The sequence below is a fragment of the Mus musculus genome, chromosome 6 (assembly GCF_000001635.26).
Source record: "Mus musculus strain C57BL/6J chromosome 6, GRCm38.p6 C57BL/6J".
Classification (NCBI taxonomy): domain Eukaryota; kingdom Metazoa; phylum Chordata; class Mammalia; order Rodentia; family Muridae; genus Mus; species Mus musculus.
The window spans coordinates 102247540-102273203 of record NC_000072.6 but is presented as its reverse complement, the minus strand read 5'-3'; the positions used below and the strand labels follow the sequence as shown (position 1 = coordinate 102273203).

Here is a 25664-nt window from a genome sequence, read left to right as displayed (position 1 = left end):
CCAAAAATGTAAATAATGTATCTGCACAGACTTTTTGCCTCCTTTAATTCACAATCATATTTGTTTGATATACTGCTCAATTGGAGAAGGAAAGAATAGTTTTTAGAACACATTTTTTTTTTAGGAAATTAAATATTCTTTTTTTTTCTTTTAAATTTCTTTTGTTTAAAGCATGCATTAGGTTTTGATGAAAATGTAATTTGAAAAGTGCTGATGTGTTATTGTACACAATACATCTGTAAGATGCACAGAAATGGAAGCTCGCTGCATATATTTGCAGTTTAATTATTAGAAACATTGTAAACCTGGTATGAATTCACCAATTTTATGAAGGACAAATTGCATTATAGCCTATGTATTTTAGTAACTGGATATTGAAACAATTTTCTGGGGCAGTGTGTAGAGTTATGCAAATCCTGTAGGGAAGGAAACTGATTACTAAGACAGCTGTTAAGACTGTAGAAACTTTTATTGGTCCTCCTACAATAATTGGAAGTTGGAAAGTACATTACCTCTTGCCAGCTCTCTGCTGGCAGGTCAGGCCTGAGAGGAGAGAACCTGTGGTGAAGCAAGGTGGTGAGTGTCATGGCTCAGATCTCCTGCCTTCAGGAGAGTAACCACGCCTAGCCTCGAGCAGAAACTCATTTAATTGTATCAATCCTTTCGTTTATGAAGGGATGAGAGAGGAGGTGGGGTTTTTTGCTGAAGTGAAATGACATAGGGGGAGGGAAAAGGTGACAAAGTGTATGGGTGACTGACAGAGCCAACAAAGTTATTCTACATCAGCAGAAGTTAGGCAAAGGCAGGTTCAAGGAGGTCTTGCTAAGTCACTCAAGTATGGAAGTGACTGAGACAGTTTTCAAAACTCGAGCCAGGTTTGGGTTTGTCCTCAAGGCCTAAACCAGAGTCAAAACGGAGACCAACAACCTCTGACAAAGTTAATATTTCCTATGTTGCTGAGTCTTGGGAACTATTAGGGGCAAAATGAAAGGATGTTTTAACAGCATGAGTCCTCATGTTTTATAACTTTCCCACTTTCTCTCATAATTAGTTTTATGTATGTGTATATGTACATACACGTGTATATACATCTACATATGCAGCATATACTTCCTGGATGATGTCACTAGCTGTGAGTTGGTGGCATGGTATAGAAATGGTGCTGGTAGTAGTGGTAAGGTCACCCATGTGGCTGAGCAGCTCTTAGTCCCACACACGAAGAAAATTTCTCATACCATAGCTTAGCTTCCTCTCTCTCCTCATCTACATCTTGATCACAGCACACTCAGAAGTAACCACTGGGAGAAAATACAGAAACGTCTGATTTGTTAACTCAGGGGTTCTCAAGCTTCCAGATGCCATGAACTCTTAATACATTTCCTCATGTTGGGATGATCTCCCCAAGCATAGAATTATTTTCATCGATACTTCAGAATTGTAATTTTGCCACTGTTTTGTATTGTAATGTTAATATGTGCTATGCAGATGGTCTTAGCAGACCGCTGTGAAAGGGTCATTCAGTCTCCACAGTGCAGTAGTTGAGGACTTGTTTTAAATATTCCAATGCCTTTAACCCTATGCACCATGATCTTAGCCCCAATGGAAACTATATACCCCAAGGAAAACATCCAACACTGAACTGACATTTAAGTATTTAACAGGCCATGGCTCAGTTTCTCTCCTTTTTCCTCCTTTGCTTGGATTTATTTTTCTGTTTCTGCATATTAGTTGTCACTACAAAAAGAAGATGGTGTGTGCAATATAGCTGTCTCTTGCGAGGCTATGCCAAGGACTAGCACACACAGAAGTGGATGCTCACAGTCAGCTATTGGATGGAACACAGGGCCCCCAATGGAGGAGTTAGAGAAAGTACCCAAGTAGCTGAGGGGGTCTGCAACCCTATAGGTGGAACAACATTATGAACTAACCAGTACCCCCCCGCCCCCCCTCCCCCGGAGCTCGTGTCTCTAGCTGCATATGTATCAGAAGATGACCTAGTCGGCAATCAGTGGAAAGAGAGGCAAATTTTATATGCCTCAGCACAGGGGAATGCCAGGGCCAAGAAGTGGGAGTGGGGGGGAGAGGAGAGGGGGGGGAGGATTTGGGGGACTTTTGGGGTATCGTTGGAAATGTAAATGAAGAAAATACCTAATTAAAAAAAAAGAAGATGGTGGCCGTCAATAAGCAGCACAACAGTGGCTCACAACCTTCTGTTCTACAAAGCAATTATGAGTCCCCTCTTCAGAGGTTCATCCCTAAAGCCCATCATAGCAAGGGAATGCAGGATTAGACAGTGTAAGATCCTTCCTTTAGAACAGGGTATGAAACCACCATTCCTCCATAGGTTTTATGAACAATATAAGCTGTCAGAGGACAGGATAACAGTGTAAAATATTGGTGATATTCTAATCATAAATAAGAAAGTAAGAATAGAGATTAATACACAAGGGGAAACCAATAGTATCTGATATATTCAGTTCATTCTGTATATAATGTTTTATGTGCCTAAGAATAAATTTTAAGTAATCACCATAGAGAGCTTTATGGAAGGCACCCTACAACTTTACCTTAAGATTGTATTATAGCATCAATGAGTGCCTTGTAGTTCTCTGATTATTTCCTCTAATACTTCATGTAAAAATGATGTAATAGAGGACTTGAAACTCAGGCTCTGGTTAAGGAAGAAAAGACTGATTGATGTGGCCATTCTTAGCTCAGTATTGGTTTAGAACAACAACTTACTCTTCTACTTGATAAGAAGACTATTAGGATAGCCAGTCACCCATGTAGGCTCCCACTGGAGATTTGGGTCTTGGTCAGCAGTTTCTATAAAATCTACCTACAGTTTCCTTCCAAGTGGGTCTGATGCCTGAAAAGGGAAAAGACATTTTAATATAAAGTAGGGAGAGTCATTTGGGACAAACTGTTTTTCATACTGGAAAAACAATTTTAAACAACAAGAAAAAAAACTAAATACCCATAGTTTCTGTTCAATTTCATTGCCCCCCCAAAAAGGCAGTTTTATGAGACAGAAAGGAAACACAAGAAGACAACTCTTCCTGTGGTTGCAATTAAACAGAAACAGGCAAACTGCTGCTCCATGGGGAGGACACAAATGCAGATCGCGTGGCACACATCACACGCATAATGCAATGTGAAACCATTAAAGATCTCACCTCCCAGGTTTGGATCTGAAATGCAGTCTGAGTCTTGGCTGAATACACTGTTGATGCTGCATGGATTCTACTGGAAGTGGTATGTCATTTTGTCTGCAAAAAAAGAAAAAAAAGACAGTTTCCAGGTGCCTTGCAAAACATAAAACCATTGATCTTTTTGATCCAACTGATTTGCATACATAATTTGAACTTGCTTTAATTACATCCTTTTCTGATAAAAGAACACAAATCGCATTAAGGTTGCCATCCGTTTTTTTTTTTTTTTTGGTACTTTCATTTTAATGGACGAAGAGTTGTATAACATGTTCAGTACTTTGTGTTTAAGTCAGAGCTATTTCTAACTTGTGGTAAATATTTTTCCTTAAGCATAGTTGTTTCCTTCCTATGGGTATTAATATTTAGTTCACCACTAAGACAAATAGCTGCTGTCATTCACTTTGAAGTTGTCATGAAATACGATCTTATGATTCAAAAATATACTTGGGAAAGTAATGTCTGTACCTGCATTAGCATCTATTAATAGACATCTGAAGAGTATAGTATAACATGCAGGACTTTGAAAGCAGAGAAAGCACAGGTAAGTTGGCTTAAGATATAACACATTGCAACATGATTGTTAAATCTAGAAATGTTTTATATAGCCATTCAAATAACTTAAAATAATTCTTGTCCCACCTATGTTAATCTATGGATTGTAGTCTGATAATCATTTATAAGTTATTTATTTTTTATTTACTCTATGATTTGAATTTTTTGTCTTCCTACTACTTATTGTTCTCTATTATAGCAAAACCTTATTGGCTTCAACTCTTAAGAGATGTGGAAATTGCTGTGGAGGACAGTCTTTATTGGGAATGCCGGGCAAGTGGGAAGCCTAAACCCTCTTATCGATGGCTGAAAAATGGAGATGCCTTAGTACTAGAGGTGAGGTGATACACCTTTTTCGTCCAACTATTCCTTTAGCCTCGAGACACCAAGCAGCTCAATAGGTAAAGTGTTTGCCTTCCCATGGGGACCTGAGTTCTATCCTTAGCACCCACCATAAATACAATGCTGAATGTAGGAGTAAATGCTTGTGGTTCTGTGACATAGAAACACATGGAGAGCTGACAGTGAAAGACATTGTTTTACAGAGAAAGGAAAAAGGGGTAGGCATAGGCTGCAAATAAGGAGAGACAGGCAAGGTTGTCCTTTGGCCATTTTGAATACATATGCATGAACATCTACACAAAATTACACACACATACACACACACACACACACACACACACACACACACACTGCAGTTTAGCCCCTGGTATCAAAAAATAAGGATTCTACAAATGCAATTAAAGTAGGAGATGATTTATTTTAGTATACAGTTTCAGTCCATGATGATAAAGGAGGTATAATGGGAGGTTATGTCAGTGGGATTCATGAAGCATAGAGCTAGGGCTAGATCCTAAGCAGATACCAGTTTCAAGTACTACCCTCTCATCCCACTATCCCTAGTATAGCCAAAGGGTTCCAAAGTTTCATATCATCCTTATGTTCAAACACAAAAGCCTGCCGGGGGCATTTTCCATATGAATCACAACAGTGTGAGAATCATAAAAATCAATCATCCAGTCTCTTAATGAAGTATCATCACATTGCAATTCAGGGTCCTAATGATTTTGCATTGTTAAGATAATAGTAATATAAATAATGGTTCTGTGTATTTGTCTTAGAGAATGCTTTACTTTGATGGGCAGTGGTGGTGCACGCCTTTAATCCCAGCACTTAGGAGGCACAGGCAGGCAGATTTCTGAATTCGAGTCCAGCCTGAGTCTACAGAGTGAGTTTCAAGATAGCCAGGCCTACATAGAGAAACCCTGTCTTAAAAAGAAAAAAGAAGCAAGAATGCTTTACTTTGGGCAATCATGCAATTTAATTTCCTTTTCCTGTTTTATACCTTGGTCTGTTGTCTGGAGTATAAATAAATCTATGAATTGGCTGCCTTCAGCACTCAGTACTTATTTTCTCATTCACTTCCCCTCTATAGCCATGTAACTTCAGCCTTTCATGTATGAGTGTACTAAGGCAATTACATGCCTTTATATTTCTATATATTAAAACCATCATAGGTGAGGGAGAAACCCCTGGTAAGTATGTGGATTTTCTATACTGTCTGAGTATTCCTTAATGCACTGAGTGTATAAAGTCTTAGGCTTAAACAATTTTAAAATATATTGTGATGAAAATCTTTCTACCTCCCGTGAGGAAAATCAGCCTTCTAGTACATCTTTCCCAGTCTGAATCATTAACCATGTTTGAAGATGAAATGGCTGCTACACTTCACCTTGGCTTTCAATAATTATTTTGTGATTTTTTTTACTTGCATATGTGAAAGATCATTTTCTATTCCAAAGGAAAAAAAAAGGTTACATTTCAGGTCAGACTACCGATTAGTCAGATAAAAACAGCAACATCTATTCTCTGATTGAAATGATAGTGATGTTTACTTGTAAAACTTTATTTGCCAGAAATTTTATTTTCTATCCAGGAGAGAATACAGATAGAAAATGGTGCCCTTACAATAACCAACCTCAATGTGACTGACTCTGGAATGTTCCAATGTATAGCAGAAAACAAGCATGGTCTCATCTACTCCAGTGCTGAGCTCAAGGTAGTAGGTAAGAATATGGATTTTTATGGTTTCATCTTACTTTCTCCCCTTAAATACTCCATTCCTTCTAGAATCTAAAATGCAGACTTTTTATATTCCATTCTACCACCAATAGGATTCACAATATTGTTTTTATTATTCTGGGTTTCTAATTAGAGAATACACTAGTCTCCCAGCACCTAGGAGACCCAGCCAGGATCATCGCTACAAAGTTGAGGGCAGGCTAAGTTATATAGGCATGCCAGAAGTCTGACCAAACCACCCGGCTATAGAGTAAGAGCCTGGCTCAAAAAAACAAAAACAAAACACCAAGCCAAACAAACAAATAACCCAACCCAAACCAAAACGTATGTATTTTAAATGATGTCAAAGGAAAACAGCCATGGTGACCAAAATTAAGTTCCAAGGTTAGGTTAAACAAATAGAAAAAGGGTCCTTCATCTCTAATGGACCTTTACCCAGCCACACTACTGTTGATGAAGAAATGCTTCTTGACAGTATTCTTGTGTTCCCTCTTGCTGGTTCCTGAAAGCAAAGGGCAACACTGAAATCAGTGATATTTGATTTCAGAAACTATATTTTACTTCACAGATCTAGTTTTTGAGGTTCAGTTATAGAGTAAACTTAAGGCATGATTAACCAATGATCCAGTACTAAGATTATTGTTTATTTTCTTCTTTCTGCATTATAGTTATAAGGAAGGGAAGAAATTTTTTTGTAGTGTTTAGGGTATTTGTGCAAAGGATATTGGCCTGTCAAATGTCAGAAAAAACCAAACAGTAACATGACGGCATAAGAGAAATAGAGAGGAAAAAGAGGGAAGTGGAGAAGGAAGAAGGAGTTCTCAAGATATTAAGATGTAAAGTTTTGATTTGAGCATAACTTGAGCCAGGACATAGCTATCACTATTGTTTCTAGTTTCTATATAATACCTCCCAATTCATTGAGTTTATTATCATAATCTGTTCCATAGGAGCTGTGATTTCCATGTGACATCCCATACTTGGGATTCTCAGGAGTAAATCAGGAACGTTACCATTTTACACATATGCAGTAAAAGGAATAATGCCTTTCTGACGAACATATCATTTAATTTAAATGATTCTTTACATCTTACTATATAGCCTAAAGTTTGACATCACAACTTTAGTAAGCATAATATTTTCTGCACGTTATGATACTTAATGTGGTAAAACATCACTGAACATTACCTCTTTGTTATGTCCTTTTTCCTCAACTTGGAAGATAAATTTAATTTGTGAGAATTCTATGGCACAATCTAACTAACAGTTAGTTCAGAGCTCTACCATCATTCTAGAACATTTGGCCAGCATTCTCTGAGTGCCAGATCCTCACTAGATGTTGTACCCTAAGGATTAAGAGAGACCACATCATCATGATAGGGCAAACGTTCCTAAGCATTCTATGTAAAATGTTTTCCTTTAATAAACTCATGACTGCGTTATTTTAATTATTCACAGTAAATATTAAAAGAGTCCCCACATAAAGCAATAATCTTAAGATTTAGAATGGGACCTTAGACAACAGCACAAATTATGTTTTCAGCATTGCATTATTGCATATAATACACCTCAAATCAAGCCTCAAAATCTCCTATGGCAAGCAGAATTTAAAAACATACATAAGGTGAAACTTTCAAATTACAGGGTTTTTTTTTTTTTGAGTATTTAGTTCTTATTAAATAAACAATTCTCTCTCACAGTCTCTCTCTCTCCCCCTCCCTCTGTCCCTCCCTCCCTCCCTCCCTCCCTCCCTCCCTCCCCCTCCTCTCTCCCTCCCTCCCTCCCCCCCTCTCTCCCTCCCTCCCTCCCCCCCCTCTCTCCTCTCTCTCTCCCTCCCTCCCTCCCTCCCTCCCTCCCTCCCCCCCTTCTCTCTCTCTTTCCCTTTCAGCTTCTGCTCCAGATTTTTCAAGAAACCCTATGAAAAAAATGGTCCAGGTGCAGGTGGGCAGCCTGGTGATCCTGGATTGTAAACCCAGAGCCTCTCCAAGGGCACTTTCTTTCTGGAAGAAGGGAGACATGATGGTGCGGGAGCAGGCAAGGTATTCCATTCTACAAAACCCTGGTTTGCTTTCTTCTTTCCTCCTGTGGTGATCAGTAGTAAGGTTGTAGTATAAGATGGAATGCTGCAGCAGACAGTAGAATATATGGTATTCACAAATTAGACTACTGATGGTTTTGTCTTTAATATTCGCATTTCACTATGAATCATTTTCAAACCTGATAAGCCTTTCTCTAAATAAAATACTTTGCTATAATAGTTAGTCTTGTTTGGGCTTCTGGAGACAATCCACCAGAATAACCAAGGTATTCGAGGCCCTGATGTTAGACTGCATCCCAAGACAAAAGAGAAGAGTAGGTAAAATGACCAAGTGTGCAAGGAAAGTGCACACTTTGCTGTCTTCTACGCTGGGATAATTCAGCTGATCCTCAGTGTAGTTTAAGCTAACATTTCCTTTGTTTTCTCATTATAACACTGGAATGAGGGAACAGAAGGAATCTTAATTAAGTGAAAGGATGTTGAGCCTGCTCTGCCTGGATTCATGTCTTCATTAGGCATTTTACCGGCTCCATGACATGTTGCTGCATTTCTGTGTCTTATTTTTCTTTATTTGTTAAGGGGATGATGGCAACAGTTATTGCCTCATGTTGAGAAGCTTGTTATGGAGATGAAATGCATAAATATTCATAAGCCATGCTGATCAATACACACCAGAGAGTAAGTGTGTATAGTGACTACTATTACTATTGACTAAATGCTTATTTCTTGCTAGATACTGTGCTGAGAGATTTTGATAGCTGAGGAATAGCCCTGTAAGGCTCACATCTTTGCCCTAGAAACCTGTGGCTTTGTTGTGATAAGCAATGTATTAGTTGCATTTCCGGTGACTCTGATAAAATATCTGACAACAGCAGCTAAAGGAAAGAGGGGCTTGTTCTGCCTCACAGTTTGGGGTTTGAAGGTGCAGTCTGTCCTGGAGAGGACAGCATAATAGCCAAGCAGTCTTTCATATCCTGTCCACAGTCTGAAAGCAGAAAGAATTCTCTGCCTCTTTTCTTCTTTTTGGAAGCTTCAAGATCCCAGCCCATGGAATAGTATTGCTCACTTTTAGAATGGTTTTCTCAGCTTGATCTAGAAGCTCCCTTAAAGGCATGCCCAAAAATTGGTCCCCAGATAGTTCTAGATTTTCAAAAGCAAAAGTTACTATCACAACTGAAAATAAATGAAATTATATTTGAAATTAAGGTTGCTAGTTTGTCAATCTTTATGCTTATTTATTTATTCATTGCTTTGTACATGAGTGTTTGCACCTTTCTGACAGAGAGAGAGAGAGAGAGAGAGAGAGAGAGAGAGAGAATGTGCCACTTTACTTGTGGAAATCTAAGGACAACTTGTGGCAATCAGTTCTCCCCTTCTTCCACTGTCCACTATGCAAGCTCTGGTGATTAAACTCATACTGCAGAGCTTGGTAGCAGTAATATTTCTGTACTGAGCCATAATGCCAGCCCTAATATGTCAATTTTAAAATAAAGAGATTATCCTAGAAAATTAACCTAGGTAGAAACAAACAAATCACCTGGGCTTTGGAAATTAAATAAAAGAGGAAAAGAAAGGCAAAGGGATGGCTAGAGAGTGATAACCATCTGGGAAACAAGTATGGTCCAACGTGGCGAAGGACCTTGAAGTAGATCCGGATGGATGCTTTGAAGACTCAAAGGGGCAACAGAAAGGGATTCTGTTTCCATCACGCCAGGGATCAGCTTTCCACGTCTGACTTCTGATTAAGCCCAAATGATTCCAAACTCTTTAGAAGGAATGCAACGTTGTCACCTTCTCATGTGATTTTAGCCAATGAGCCCTATGGGGGAATGTTACGTTGGGTGCTTCTGTTTGTGGTGATTGATGACAAGAACCCCCTCCAACGCTGTATACAAGTTATCTGCCTTTGAACATGCTTGCAGCTAATGAGGAATCCTACCCTTGAGCAGAACCACTAAGATTTTTCAGAACCAGTTTTTATACAGGAGTCTAGCATCTTTGAGGCAATCTCAGCCTTTTCCAATCACAGAATTGCAAACATTATTTGGGAAAAGAGAGGACATTGAACAAAAAGTAAAATCTTCTTCCATGGTCCATGGATTTCCTTTTCTTAAATTTCAACGAATTCTTACTGCAAATGAACAGCTTTTAGATTACAGGCTTGGAGGCAATTTCATAAGAGTTGGTAAAGCCACACAAGCTGCAGTTGTTCCTTTATATAACAGGAAACAACTTTTTTAAACACAACTTCAAATGAACAACACAAACTCCAAAGTGGGCATCTCCAACACAACCCAGCCACATAGGTCAAACTGAAAAAGGATGTGACTGACATACTTGGTGTTTATATTTATAAACAAGCTTAAAAGTACACTATGTGGTCCAACTCCTTATTTTTTTTAGTTTGCACTACACTGGAAGTTAAGACCTCCTCTGTAACTATATAAGTCAAGGCCACCTATGTAAGTACCTAAATCATTTTGACTATGCACATTAATCATACAGTGATTATTTTCCAAGGGCTTCACTTCTTTATTCAACAGTAAATCCACTTGTCTTCACAGCAGTACACATCCTAGACAGAGGTCCATAATCTTAATTTTAAGTGGGGATAAAAAGATTAAGAGATTTAGCCCTAGCTACCCAAGGAGCAATTTACTCTGCACATTATACGATGATGGATTGTGAAAGAATGTAAGTTTAGAAGGTAAAGGAATTTGCAGCTTTCTTGCTTCCTAGTTTGATGTCACACTTATGTGACACTTGTCAACCTTTGTTCTCTCGCCCATTAAAAGAGATAGCAACTCTATGCCTTCAACTTGTAATGATAACATCACTTAACAGATACATATTTGGATATATCCTAAATAGTAAGATTGAGTTTATATTACATGCAAAGTATTAAAAGACAGCAAAATGGAAAAGGGTTTTAGGTTTCTGTGTCTTGGTTGAGTGTTTACTGCTTGGCTGGGCTTTCTAAAGAGACAATTTCCAGACTAGCTTAACTACATCAAGAACAGACCATTAAGGGGGTAACATTTGAAATGTAAATAAATAAAATATCCAAGAAAAAAAAAAACAGTCCATTGACTTTGTACCCCACCAATGCACCAGTCAATCTAGACAACTACCTGAGCATAAGCTGCCTACTGTCAGCTCAATGAAGAGCAGCTACAAAGCATACATATGGGCATAATCCTCTGTTTTAAGAAGGAGACAAGTGGTTACTGCTCTATCAGTCTAGAGGGAACAAATGCAGTGTTCTATGAGTATAGCATTCTGGATCCTTCATCTTGTTTTTCTATGTCTCACATTTCTCCTGTGGATAATCAGGAAACTTTCAGACAGGAAGATAAAGCTGAAGAAAAGCAGAAATAAGGAGAGAGGGAGCATTGTGCCATTGGATATCTGAAATAATGGTTTGGATTTTGGGTTTTATGTCCTTGGACAGCACAAATGCCAGTGAGCTTGTATGCTGAGGGAGCAGACTGCTCAAAGCAATTAGGACAAGAGTTGTGGACTTGAATCTTGTCCAGGTTCATTGGAAAGCAGTGTAGGCTGATGTCCTTCGCTTGGCAATGTAAGGCCCCATGTCTTTCCTTTGTGACTGGGTATGCAGATTCCAGCCAGGACTTGGAAGCATTTTAAGTGGAAGATATGTTGGAGTTGGTCAACCATGTGCAGTTCTAGCAGAGAAGCTGCAGATTCAGCTGAGTACATCTAAATTGGATGATGTATATGAGACCAGACCAGATAACGTTTTTGGGATGACATTTCCAATGCAGTATTTAGGATGATATTTGACACTAATTTGTTTATCTCCAATATACCATAGGGTTTCTGGCAGCAGATATACTTACTTAGTCTTTGCTTCTTTAATTACTTACTTTTAGGTTCTGGGAAGCAAATGTGGGGTTGAATTATGCATAATAGTAAAGATCTGCATCACTGAGGGGCATCCCAGCCAACAGATACATTGCTAATAAGAACATAATCTTTAATTAAAGTGCCATTTAACCTAAATTAGATTTTTAAAAGATAAGACTATGACTTTTATTAATTATATAGAGTGATAAGTGTGACTGTGAATAGCTTAGCTGTGGCAATGGGCATAATCATCTCTAAAGGTAGATATTATTAAGTAGAAGAGAACGTGTATCATCCTCTGAAGCTCATGGACACTTTAGTTATAAGTAGAGAAGGCTATTTTCATAGTATCATCTCATACTTGATTTATAAGGTAAAGGTCAGCTTCATTTGCTCTGGAACAACAAACAATTTCAAACCTCATAGTTACAAACATTGAGGATTGAGTAAAAACATTTTCCTCTCACCATTCTTGACTGTACAGACCTATAAGAAGCAGTTCTCTTAATATTTGAAATGTCCTCTGCCTTTTAGCAGCCTACAATATGTTAGCAGGTGTCATGTTTCACTCTTCTCCCATTTTATTCCCTTAAAATCATGTGTTTTCAAGAGAGACAAGTTAAATTGGTTTGTTTAACTTCTTTAAGCAAAACAAAATAAAAAAACAAATATTGAGACTATAAACAGGCATGGTTTATAAGAAAAATAACCCATTAGCATGTATCAGATAATATGCGACTTTTTTTCTTTATTACTTAGTGGAATTTAAAATGCATTGGACAATTATTTTTGAAAATTAGGCATTTTATGAGAATGTCATTGCTTATAATATTAAATTTATTTATATAGCCTCAGTTGAAAAGAAAGTCCAAGAATAGCCCATTACTCCTAATTAAAATCATTCCAGATATTCTATGCAGCATTTAATACTATATAAATGGAACTGTTTTTAGAGAAAGAAATAGTGAAGAGAAGATATATCCTGAATATGAACAACCACAACCGAGACAGATTTTTAAAGCCATTTTATTCAATTTGTAATAAAACTTTTGCCCATAGAAACTAGCCTTAAAATTCAGTGGGTCTTATATACTTCATAACTCCATAAATATGATACCTCTAGAGATGTTTCTTTTGGGAAGACTGAAAGAATCTACTGTTGTCATCAATTGGGAAGTTTGATTTTGGGGTCTAGGGGCTGTTTAGTAGAAAGCTGGAGCTGATTTGGGGTTCCTGGGCCTCAGCAGAGGGGTTCTCAGACACTTGGATATCCAGGCAACTCTGGGAGTCACAGAAGAGCATATAATGGAGATGGGCATCTGTGGCCTGGGGACAATGTCTCTTCAGAGACTGGGATGGGAGAAGGGGAGATATGGCTTGTCCTATGAGGTGGTGGTGGTGGTGGGAATTGTCTTTAGCTTCACAAGCAGCAGGCTTGGTGGTGGTTGTGACCGGAAAGGCCTTCTTCTTAGCTCTCCATGGTGGATCTTGTTTCCCAACAGTGTATTGTAATGGCAGAAAATGGGTGAGTAAAACTCTACCCCACTTCTCAGGGTAAGCCTGAGACGAAATACATTTTGCAGGGAGGAATGTCTCCAAAGGGAAGCTTATTGGCTAAGCCCTCCAGATTTCTAGGTACCTCATTAGCAACTCTATTTTGGGCCTTAGTGACTAAGGTTACATCTTTATTATATGAGAAACATGGCATGTGTTCCAAGTCAGGAGGCTGGGAAGGAGCTGGGAGTCACCCAAGCCTTAGGTGTATACACACTGAGTCTCCTGGTCTTGATCTGCTCTACCTTATGAAACTTCCTAGCATGGTTTGATAACCAACACTCAACTATACTGAGATAGAGTATGTGATTACCATGATAATATAATTTACTCTACAAACAGACATTTTCAAGGGAAGGGGTGATTGCTAACTGTTAAATATTAGACAGTAAACACAAAGGTGGACAGTTGGAAGACACTAGATGCTGGTCCTCTGTCCATGAAGCATATGTTTTTAACCCTACCTTTCTGTGAAGAGGTGAGGAGAATGTTTCCTCACCTAGGATAAGGAGATCCCTTCAGAAAGCAAGTGGTACACTGGAGGAACCTGAAATGGAGCAAAGAAAGTAATAAGAAAAATACCATTTAAACAGGAGGGTCGCATCAAAAAAAACTAGACTAATTTTCTTTGTATTTATTCCATGGCAAAGTTCATATTCACCCTCCAAAACATGCCAGCTTTACCTGATGTCAGGAATACTGAGTCATTCATCTTCTTCCAAGGAGAACAACACTAAGTAACACTGATTTTCTTAAAGAGAAGATTAACCTTCATGGGTTAGGAGTCATAGAGAGCTGAGAAGTCCTTGTGTGCTTTGCCTTCTCAGAACAGACTTTCCCTGTCCCCGTGATTTCTGCTGGAAAGAGAAGAAGGAAGGTCTACTCTTCTCCTATTCCAGCTACCCTACCTGTGAGAGAAGATTTATGAGTGAAAGTAGTCAATGGTGTGAACCACGACCTTGGTTTGCAATGGTATTCACAGAAAGCCATAACACCACAGCCTTTCTGTCATACACTATATAAAAACAAAGTTACATCTTGTACATCTCACCGAGTCACAAAAGCACTTGAGTTCCTTGTGTGTCTATGTTTATAGCACTTAAACAAGTTATTTGTGGCTGACTACCAAGCAGTATGCTACTGGTTATTCATAGTATTTACGATGTCAGAAGAAGTTACATGCAAAGTTTATTTCCTTCCGTATTCAGTTTTAGCATAAGGAAGCAACAAAGTAAGGGAAGCATGTATCAGATCTCAGTCTGCCACTCACCCACCATGTGATACCAGAGCATTTGCACGGCTCCTGAATCTTGACTTCATGTTATATAAACCAGGAACAGGACTCCTCCTATATTAGTAGCCTTCATCTATCTGTTTGGTCACATTTATTTGGCTCTCTTTGCATAAGGTGAAAAAAATATATATATTTGAACACATTATTTAAGACTGCCTTCATCAAATTTCTTCATTCTGGACCTTGTATATATCATAGGACATCAGTCACAATTATAAAAGAAATGTATGTAAGCCATGACAGTGTCTCATGTTTGTGCTTTAGAAATCTAACTAATCAAATTTTAACTTTAGTCTGATGACTTATTTCTCACTATAATTTGTATATGCTAAGGGTAAAAAAAATTATGTAAAAAAAGAAATAAAAATAAACCTTTCTTTTTGGCGTGGTGGACTGACATTTTGTAATGTAAACCTTAAAGAAACAAATTCCACTAAAGTATTATTTTAAAGAAATTGCTGACAAGTAGTCTATTAAATTGCATCAGTTCAATTTTGTGATGACTGCGGGATTGCTAAATCCATGTTTCAAATTAGATTTTCTGGATTATGAAAGCTAGGGCACTTTAAGAAATTTTTACCAGCTTTATGATTTTGGCAAGGGAAAGCTGATCTATGAATCTCAATGTTCAGAATATCAGAATCTTCTTCAACCTATTGCCAGAGTTGGATCAATTAATATTTGTGCCCAATTAAATGACTTACTGACTCACAGCTTTTATTTACATAAAATTGTTTGGTTTGAAGAATTTCTAACTAAACCCCCAAACTCCCAAATGTGCTTATCAACATCCCAGTCTATGCTCTGTATCCCTGCTCACACATGTTTCAAAGAAAGAACAATCCTCATACAGCTATTTGTAAGGGCACTTTGGTTTTCTTCTACTAACATGTTTAAGGTTGGAAAAAGAAACGTTTTATCTTAAGCACTAGCCTAACATAGTCACGATGGAGTACAAGTGGGTATATGTTTGCCTTGTGAATCGTTTTTATGTTCCTACTATGTGCATAGGAAAGTTAGAGGACAGCTTATAGGAATTAATTTGAACAGGAGCAGTCACCTTGCATCAGGAGAATATAAAGGGCAGAGTTCACAGTCTCCTGAAAGCATGCCCTCACCAGAAAGACACTGCCCTGTACAAGACTCACATAGGAAATGTTTCAACACCTGTCAACATCACTGTTGGCGATCACGCCTATAACGCTTAGATTTTAAGTGACCTCATGATACAATCTGTAGGAGCTCTAGGGCACAAGTGTCATCTCCTCTGTAGTTCATTCGTTACTGACATTCAAAGGAAGGGAAGTTAGATTTTCTTTCTTTGTGCTCTCCCTGTGGTGGGTGTTTGTCTTTAGTTTTGTTTTGTCTTATTTTTGCCTTGTTGATATTTAGCCTACAAATTATATATGTCTAGGATATACAAGGCAACGTTTTGATGTATGTATACATTTGTAAATGCTACAGTCTAACTAGTCAGTTTGTCTACTGCCTCACCTAAGAACAATATTTTATGAACACGGTAAACATACTTTCTTGGCATATTTTAGGAATATAATTATTAACAATAATCCCCATGTCATGCACTGAAGTTTTCAGCTTATTTATTTTTTGCAACTGGACCACTCTGCTCAATATCTATTTGTCCTGGTCTGTAATCCTTAACAATGACTTTCCTATCCCTGTTTTGTCATATTTAAAGAAAAACATATATATGATATTATCAACATTTAGTTTTCATTTTACTTAGTATGATATCTTTTAGCTTCATCTATATGACTGTAAATGACAGGGTTTTGTCACTTTTCTGAGGCTGAATGCTATTTCACTTAATGTATTTACCACACTCTCTTTTTAGCCTATGTAAACCTAACTTGTGTGTGAGTGTGTGCCTGTGTACCTCCCCCCATGTTTGCAAATGTGTGTGTGTGTGTGTGCGTTGTGTGCCTGAAAATTAAGTGGGTCCCATCTAACATATTTGTACCGGATCCTACAGAGATCAGATAAGAGATCAGATCTCATGGAACTGGAGATATGGGAGGCTGATGGGAGATACCATGTGAGTTCTGGGTACTGAACCATAGTCCTTTGTAAAACCAGTAATCACTTTTAACTTACTATGCACTTTACTACTGAGCCATCTCTCCAACCCTGGCCGCATTCTGTGTCCATTCACTCACTGAAAAATCTCTGAATGGGGAAAGAAGTTGATTCCAGAGAAGCCTATGGGATGGGAAAGTGCACTGTGCCCAACTTTGTGAAATGCTTTCTGTAATACCTATCATGTGCCACGTGCGCTGCGCTTGAGGATCTAGCACAAAGAAGAACGCTATGTCTCTTCACAGAACTTTCACAAGGAAGAGATGAAATATGAAATAAGTTAAAAAAAATAAGTTCTGGAGTTAAAAAATGTCTTTCAGGAGAAATATTCAATAGAACAGAGGCCTTGAAATGGAAATAAGGTTGGATTGTGAAGAATGAAGGGTAAGGCTCAGAGAACAAAGGGACACATATTCAAGGAGAGAGTCATGAAATAGGACACCTGGTGCATGAAGTCCAGCAATGGGAATCTTTGTAAATCATGAAAAGATATTGGACTTTTAAAATGTAAGACATTTGAGTTAGACAGTAATAGTGGTGTGTCTCTGTATTTTAGAGAACATTAAGTGGAGAAAGAAGGGAAGCAGTGAGTCTGATTAGGAGACACACTCTGATCATCAGAGCAGCAGTTACAGGAAGCTTGGTGTGAGGCAAAGTACCAGAAGTTGAGAATAGAATATTATGTGCTATGCAAGTATAGTTTGATGGATGTGCAACCCTGATGTAAATTGTCATACACACTGATTATATTTTAGGGTTGGTTATGCATGAATTATATGAATATGGATTCGACTATTAGATTGCAATTTTTTTAGCACAGGCTCTAATTCTTACTCACATTTGTATTTCTGAAAACATGCAGTGCATTGTAAGCATTCAACAAATATTTGTTGAAGTTAATTTTATTCTTTCTTGGGTGGCTTCCCATATCTTAAAAGAACTCATAATTCTTCATTTAATTGATGGCAACTATTTCTTGGGAATGTACAAAATTGATTTAGTGGGTTTCTATTTTAGGTCACTTGTTTAAAATATGAACAGTGTTGGATTTAGTATATTTTCTTCTCTCTGCACATTTACGTGGAGGAGGGGGCGTGAATGGACAGGTGGATGTGTGCTCAGGCACTCACTCTAAAGAATGGTTATGTGAATCCCATGGCTACCACACATTTATAAACGGAAACAAATATTTTAGGGAGTAATTATTTCCATCTTCCATATTCAGATACATAAAATTATTCATAATTTACGTTGTTGTTTCAGTGCTCCTGTGTTAGTCCATCAACACACTTTTCTCAGTGCTTAGCAAGCTCAAAACAAACAAACAAACCATCACAAACAAAACCCTCCTGCTTTATGGCCAGTTTCCTGCTGTATGAGCTCATGCATGTTTTCCAGTTCTGGTCTACTCATAAATTCATTATGACGCTGTTTCTGTAGTAAGTAGAAGTGTAAAGCATTTTTTTAAAAATACTCTTTTTGTTTCTAGAATCCTGTAAAGGAGTGGGGAATGTATGCTTGAGATAGAATGTGTAAAACTTTATTACATTTTTAAAAAGGGATTTATTTTTCTAACTCACGTCTACATTTGCTGTGTGTGTGCGGGGGGTGGGGGGGGAGTGCACCTGCACTTGCAGATGCCATGGCCATTGAGCTCAGGGACACCTTGCAGTAGTCAGCTCTGTTTTATGGCCACTGGGAATCCAACTCAAGCTTTCTCATCAATTTTTTTTCTAATTTGTTAAAGTAGAAAATTTTAAACAAAGAAATAACTTGATATAATACAATGCAAGCTTTAGGTACTTTATTTCCATAATAATTACTAATTAATTTGATTGTGAAAATCAGAATAATTTAAACTTTAATAGTTTTTTCCCTAGCTTACATAATTACAAAACCTTATAACCCATTGTATTGACTATTTCTTTATGACCTCATCTGGTTTGAATAACTTTGTATTTTCTAGTTTATTTACTTAACTTATGTCTCTCAAACATTTTTGCAACATGGAAAAGTATGCACAGAAGAGGTGGGAAGATAACGTCCTGGGTAAAAACCCTTCTCATGCAAGTCTAACAACCTGAGTTAAGAGCCCATGTGAAAGTCAAGAGACTAACTGGACGTCTCCAATTGGTCCCTTTTTTGCAGCTCTGGGAACCCTGCAGGAGATGGGAGTGGGAGTTAGAAAATTGTAGGAGACACAGGGGTTGAGGAATCCATGAACACAGCCCACAGAATCACCTACACAGGACTCATAGGGACTCACAGAGTGAAGCATCAGTCTGTATAGTTAGGTCTCTGCTAGGTGCTCTGCATATGAACTAGAGGTGTGTAAGTTGTTGTTCTTCTTGGACTCCTAACAGTGAGACTGGGGATGTCTCTGACTTAAGACCTGTTCTTAAGGCCTTTTTCCCCCCTCCTACTGTGTTGTGAAGGTTTTTAAACCTAGTCTTAGTGTATCTTGTTCATATCCTTGAGTGGTCTGGTATTTTCTGAAAGGTAAAGAAGGAGGCATGAGTCCGGGGGAGGGAAAGGTTCTAGTGGTTGGGGTGGGGGACTGGAGGAGGGACTGGGAGACGTGCAGGGAAGAAAGTTGGTGATAAGAATATATTATATGAAAGACTAAACAAAAAGTCAGATTCAATAGAACAGGATATTTTAATCTCTGGGCCTATATAGGGAATCAAGACATTGAAACAAAGGAATCTCTCCAAGTACACAGGTTGGCCAGACTCAAGTGCACAGATGTGAACAGGAAGAGAGACCAGGTCTCAAACAAGGTAGGAAAGTCTGCATATCCACTTTGCCTGCTGACCATTATGTATGCTACATCACGGCACACAAGTACACACACTCTCACGCACACTACTCACAGAGTGAACACATTGGTGACTATTTGAAGACAGAAAATTATGCCATACTTCCACTTTCCTAGCATATGTTTTATTTGGACCTTCCAAATCCTTACCAGAGAATCATGATTGCTATTGCAGAGCATGGTCTACTGTAGAAGTCTTTTTAGGTTGATGTTAGTTTGAGTTTTAAGTACCCAGAGGATGAATGTCTGCAGTTCATTTATAAAACCTAGGCCCATGTTTTTATTCCTTATTGTAAGTACAGAAATTTGACACCAAACTTTATGCTGATAAACGGACAAAGGAAATATATGTGTACTTATGCATGCACGCAAACGTGTGTGTGTGTGTGTGTGTGTGTGTGTGTGTGTGTGTGTGTGTATTAATAATCACAATTACTGTAGGGTTGTGGGCCAGCATCCATGCTTGGGAAGCACATGTGGGGAATTTGACTGTGCTTATCCCACACAGAGCTGTGGAGGGTTTGGGGCTATAGGGAAACACCCAGACACTGCACTCCAGGATGGGAAATTACAGTCTGAGCTGTGGGAATCCAGAGATAGCTCGAGTGTCCCAGGGTCTGAGATGAGGCCTGGATTCTCAGGCACTTAGATATCCAGGTGCCACTAGGAATCATGGAAGAGCTGAGGACAGATTTGGGGGTCTGCAAGCTGGGTACAGCATCTAGCCCAGGGTTGGAGAAAGGGGAGCTCCAGCTGTTTCCATGGTGATTATCATTGGCTTGAGGGAGGGAGTAGGGCAGGCTTGGTGGAGGTTGGGCTGGGAATGCAAAGAGGCCTTCTATGGAAGGCTAGACTGTGGCTCTGTAGGCAAAGGCTTTTTCCATGGCTCCCCAAGGCGGATCTCAATGTAAAGAAGCAGTCCAAAGTTCCAAAAAGTTTATTATTGTCATGGCGGAAAATGGATGCTTAAAACCATACCCTACTTCTCAGGGTGGTCCTGAGATTAAATACCATTTGAAAGGAGTAATGCCTAGGAAGGGAAGCTTATTGACAAGCCCTAGGGGAGTGTTGGTACCTCATTAGCATGGAGAACTCTGTTTGAGCCTACTTGACTGTGGTCAAATCCCTTTTCCTATTGTCTTGGTCTGAGGTGTGAGGGATGCCTCAACTACATGTAGAAGGACTTGGGTCATTGCCCTTAGGTGATGGATGGCCACAAATCTATCAGAAGTGGGGTGGGGTGGGGGGTCTTGGGGATGGTTATGGTTTCAAATAGTTGTACCCATATGAGATGTAGCAATATTATTAGGTGATATACAACTCTTGCTTAGACAAGAAATACATATATCCAAATCCAGGTGATGCTTGCGGAGACAACACTGCACACTATTGTTCCAGCACTTGACATGCTAAAAGTATAAGCTGCTTCAAAACTTCTTTTTCTTCTCACTAAACAGAGGTAATTTTCAAATATAAAAAATGATTCAAACCTTTGGTGCAGTAAATGGACCACATACACCACACTTCATTAGCCAACTTTCCACAAATATTTTTACTTATATATGTTTAATATATTCAGATTTCAAATATAAACTCAAGAGTCAGGACTCCAGGTGTATGTAGAGGTCCCACACTGAAAATTGAAGAGAAGCAAATACTTGTGTTCCTTTCTTATAAAGACATAATAGATGACCAGAGGCCACTCCTGAACATTGAGATTGTTGTTTTTCAGATTATTCCTAGAAACCAGATAAAAGCGTTTCACTGAATAAGCAAATGGCTAACCCAATCTTCATGTACTTGAGTGAAACAATAGTAACTATTTGCTTTTCTGCAAGGAAAATTTCAAGGTGGCAATTGTGACATGTATAAAGTTATGATAAAGAAAAGAGCCAGTAAGGCACATCTCAAAAGTCTTATCACTGAAGCATATGACATAAAGACTTCCCAAACATATATGCTGATTGCATACGTGAGTGGTAGACTTGCTCTCTGACTTAATGCCCATAGAATCTTAGAAGACTTGCATTATTGCTAGTTGTATGAACACTGTTGTGTGTACCCATAGATCTGTTCTATGCAGAGGGAACTGAAAATACCTTAAGTGCTAAAAGACCTTTCTGCGCTAAGAATATTAGAGATACAGAATAAGATTGTAAATGCACCACTTAAATATTGATAGATATCTATAAAAGATGATGACCTTGAAGCTGACATAGTGGGGCAAAATGCTTCTATCTGACAAGAATTTAATAGAAGGGTACATAATCATTAGAGCACACTTGATGTTTGATTAAGCTGTGCCTCCTTTATATTAAAATTATGTTTGAACTCTTCGTATTTGTTGAGGAAACATGTTTCTTGAAATTGTACATATTAAATACCTGTTCTTTGTAAGTTGTATGCTTGGCGATAAGTTGTTGAAAATTTGTTCGGAAGGCAAAGCCTTGTGATCCATTTCTAACCTAATCTGATTGTATTTTAGGACAACACCAAAGCAACTAGTACTCAATATAATTTGGAAAACAGGACTTATTGTCCTTTATCTATCCCTGAGCTATGTCAGAGCAGATCACTATAATAAGACTGCATAAAATGAGAAAGAGAATTCCCCAAAATATAGATCAATGCTGGGTCCAAAAAGTAAGTCCCCATTTGGACCAAGTCAAATAATTTGACAGCCTGGAAGCCATTGACTTGATGGAATTCCTCTTGTGTTTACCATGAGCCTTTTATGCTTCAATGTTACTATTGAGTGTAACTAATATTTCAGGGTAGAGAGACACTTATAGGAGAAAAGTTCTCCAAGCTCTTCCTAGAGAATGTGCCTCTCTCTTCATTCTTGATTAAAGACCCTGATCGCAAAATTCAATTATTTCAATGACTTCCTTTTATCTTTGATTGGCCAGGGTATAGAGTCCCTGTATCTTCAGTCTTATCTTGCTACAGAGATGCCCTGTGGCTCTTTACATGTGCTAACATGTAAATCTCCTTAATTCCAGATGAAGTATTTATAGCACATCCTTGCTCTCCTAAGCAATTTTACATCATCTTTATGTACATAGAATAATGAGGCTCACAGATTGATTTTTACTTTCATTGATTAGACTCATCTCTGAAGTACAGAAGAATAGCATCTAATATGGAGAGCTTTTGAGTCTTAGTAATCTTGTTTGAAGTTTTCTATTAATACATAAGCCACCAGACAATTTCATATATCATTTGTTCAAATAGGTGTTCTTTTTTCAATATATCTGGGTATTATTTATAATCTTTATAGATATCCCATTGTAAAAGGACACAAAATGATTTTGGTCTGAGCAAGTACAGTGTTACTAGTTAGAATGAAGTACCTTTTCAGCCACTTGTTTCCATGGGCTTAGGTTCATTTTTAGAAGAAAACAGTTGACTCAACAAAATTGGCTCAGTTCCAAATGTAGATCTCAAAGTGATCTGTATTTGGAAAGGTTAAATAAAAGTAGAGGAAGTGTTCCCAGATTGTTGACCATGTCCTTATAAATACAAGGTCATGACAATACACCAGTATGTTTCTATAAGCTGTGTTATCATCAGGATCTCAGAGACCTGCTGCCTGGGAAGCACCTCATGCAAAATAGCCAAGCACTGTTTTCCAGGTCCATGCTCACTCAATGATAGGATGAATAACTCTTGAGTCTTCCCCATTCTGTATCTCATTCCTGACAGATTTTTGTTTCTGTCTAATGGATCCCTCAAATAATACTGTTGAATTCAAAAGATGAAAGGCCCAAATGGTACGGGTAAAGGAAAGTAACTATAATACTAATTTTCTAAAGACAGTCTGTGAGAGACCTTTGAGCCCAAGAGGGAACAATTTTGCTGAGTATGTTGGGGCAAACGTACTGTCTGCCTTTTTATTTCTCTAAAACATATTTTCTCACATGCTTTCATCAATATATGTTTGCTTTCCTTAACTGTCACTATTAATCCTGTAATAAATACATTACAAAAACTTTTCTCCTACAGCTAATTGTAAGCATTCCATCTTGTGGAATGTGCACTCAGAAAATGCTATCCAAAATAGCCTTGTTATTTTCTGTGCAGCAGTTTAATCATTGTGATCTCATGTGAGCTCATCTCCACTGAGATGTAGTTCCTGACAAAAATGTTCACTTTAGTGTGTTTGTTAAAACTCAAGGTGAATAAATTACTGTAATACTCCAATCATAAGCCAGGGAAAACAATATTTTCAGAAATTCTGCTTGCTGTGCAGAAGGCTCCATCCTTTTTCTATTTGAAAGCATACTGTGCTATTACAGGTGTTCAAATGCCAACATAAAATGCAGTTCAATGTTTCCTAGACAACAGTATACATTTTGAGAAAACAGGGTTTTTTGTTTGTTTGTTTTCTTTTTGTAAGTCCTATATTCAGTGCCATCCCTGAATTGCATCATAGATCATTAGAGCAGTGTAGAGCAATCACGTCTCTTTATCCAAAACTAAGCATAAACTGTTCAAAGCTAAATGAAATAACTGACCTCTTACTACAAAATGAAAGGGCAATAAAAAACACACATAAAGGTGTGCTATAAAACTAATCTAGACGTTAAATGCCATCATGGTTTTAGTTGCACATTTTTCAAAGCAGGATGCAATATCACTTTTCAGAATGTTAATCTCATCTATCTTCATTTAACTTTTTTTTGGTTCCAAATACAGTTATTTGTTGTTATCTACATTTTCTGTCCTACCCATTCTCAGAAAAACCTGTTCCCAGAAAGCTTAGAAGGCAATTTCATTTATAGTGAAGTGGTATAAAATTTTCACTTTGAGTCTCTGTAGGGAAGCGTGGGTTATTGAAGGGTTTCTGTTGAGAAACAATTACTCCATCCATTTACTGAATATTGTTTATTTTTATGTTGTGCGAAATGTCCTGTGGGCCTTTTAGAACTTACTAGAAGAACCAATTTAGGAAGAAAATATCCAATTAGCTTAAATTTTTATGATACACGCAGAGTTTGCATTCTGTGAAAGTCAATGTGTTTGTTTTGGAGATCCTTGTGTGGTGACTACGACCTTAGGCTTTGCCTCTGGAATCCCCCCTCACTTCAGCAAGGCCATGCAGATTGCTTTGCTCAATTGAAGTTACTGCACAAAACATGATGTAGGATTTCTTTACTTATTTAGCTTCATTCTTACTTTTTCATAGCTTTGGGATGCAAACAAGAGCTACAGCACATACTAGACAAACACAAAGGATTTTTTTTTTTTTTTGATGTCTGGGTATTCTGTACATTGGCATTAGAAATGTGCAAATTTGTAGGATGAAACAATAGCCAAATCTAATTATCACTTAATCTCTAAACTTTAGCTCAGTGTTTACTAAATTGAAAAGAGACATTTTTATTCTGTTTTAAGATTGACAAATTTCCAAAGTAGTAGATTCCAGTTATCTTGCGCCTCTCTTTTAGCTCCTTCTTAGGACTCATAGTACTTGCAGTTGATCCCATTTAAATGCCGACATGAGTTTGGCATGCCCTTGACTAATGTCTTTCCTTTACATGTTAGAAATAGCAAACCATTTTTTAACAACAATAATTATAATCAGTTGGAGCAATGCCCTAGCATTTTTTTTTTTACTGAAATGATTAGTGATCAGAATAATTGGTGATGGGGTTCTTGATTGAATTCTCTTCCGTGTTTTATGTCTCTTGTCTGTGGAAATTCTCACTGTCTTTTTTCCCAGCCCTCAGTTGCTCCTTCCCATCACCTTCATCCTCTCCATCTCTGTTGATCTCTGCCCTAATATCATAGTTTTGTTTTCTTAACCACAGCTAAGTCAATTATAAATTCTTTTTATCCTACCTTCTATTGCATCCTTTTTGATACTTATATAACAAAATTATAAACAATATCATACATATATGTATGTGTGTGCATGGATACATGTATGAATATAAATGAATATTTATATGTGTGTAACAGACTCTATTGGTACTCCATGTAAGCAAGCTTTGCATCCATACCACTTCCAAAACAGCATATTAAAAAAGAAAATGATGTAGCTGGAGAGATGGGTCAGCAGTTAAGAGCGCTGGCTGCTTTCGCTGAGGACAGACATTTGACTCACTTAACCTACGTGTAACTTCACAACCATCTAAAACTCCAGTT

The 25664-nt window shown here is 37.9% G+C and overlaps 1 protein-coding gene and 1 long non-coding RNA gene across 11 annotated transcripts in view; one reads left to right on the top strand and one right to left on the bottom strand.

Annotated features, from left to right (window-relative positions):
• Nucleotides 1–7104, bottom strand: part of 4930587E11Rik (RIKEN cDNA 4930587E11 gene) — a 70578-nt gene extending 63474 nt beyond the window's left edge. Inside the window, exons 1-4 of one of the 2 annotated variants that reach the window (NR_131017.1) lie at nucleotides 7035–7104; nucleotides 6276–6348; nucleotides 3177–3269; nucleotides 2743–2869 (exon numbers count right to left, since the gene is read on the bottom strand). This is a non-coding gene — a long non-coding RNA (RIKEN cDNA 4930587E11 gene). The remainder of the gene's footprint in view (nucleotides 1–2742; nucleotides 2870–3176; nucleotides 3270–6275; nucleotides 6349–7034) is intronic. The other variant, NR_131018.1, reaches the window with a different exon arrangement.
• The window catches only part of Cntn3 (contactin 3), a 401311-nt gene that overhangs the window by 291411 nt on the left and 84236 nt on the right, over nucleotides 1–25664 (top strand). For all 9 annotated transcript variants that reach the window (XR_001785107.2, XR_377430.4, XM_006505729.4 and 6 more), the window contains 3 exons: nucleotides 3964–4100; nucleotides 5701–5830; nucleotides 7735–7885. Coding sequence is in view for 7 of the 9 variants with exons in the window: in XM_006505729.4 (XP_006505792.1) it covers nucleotides 3964–4100; nucleotides 5701–5830; nucleotides 7735–7885 (418 nt within the window). In the remaining 2 variants the exon portion in view is untranslated. The remainder of the gene's footprint in view (nucleotides 1–3963; nucleotides 4101–5700; nucleotides 5831–7734; nucleotides 7886–25664) is intronic.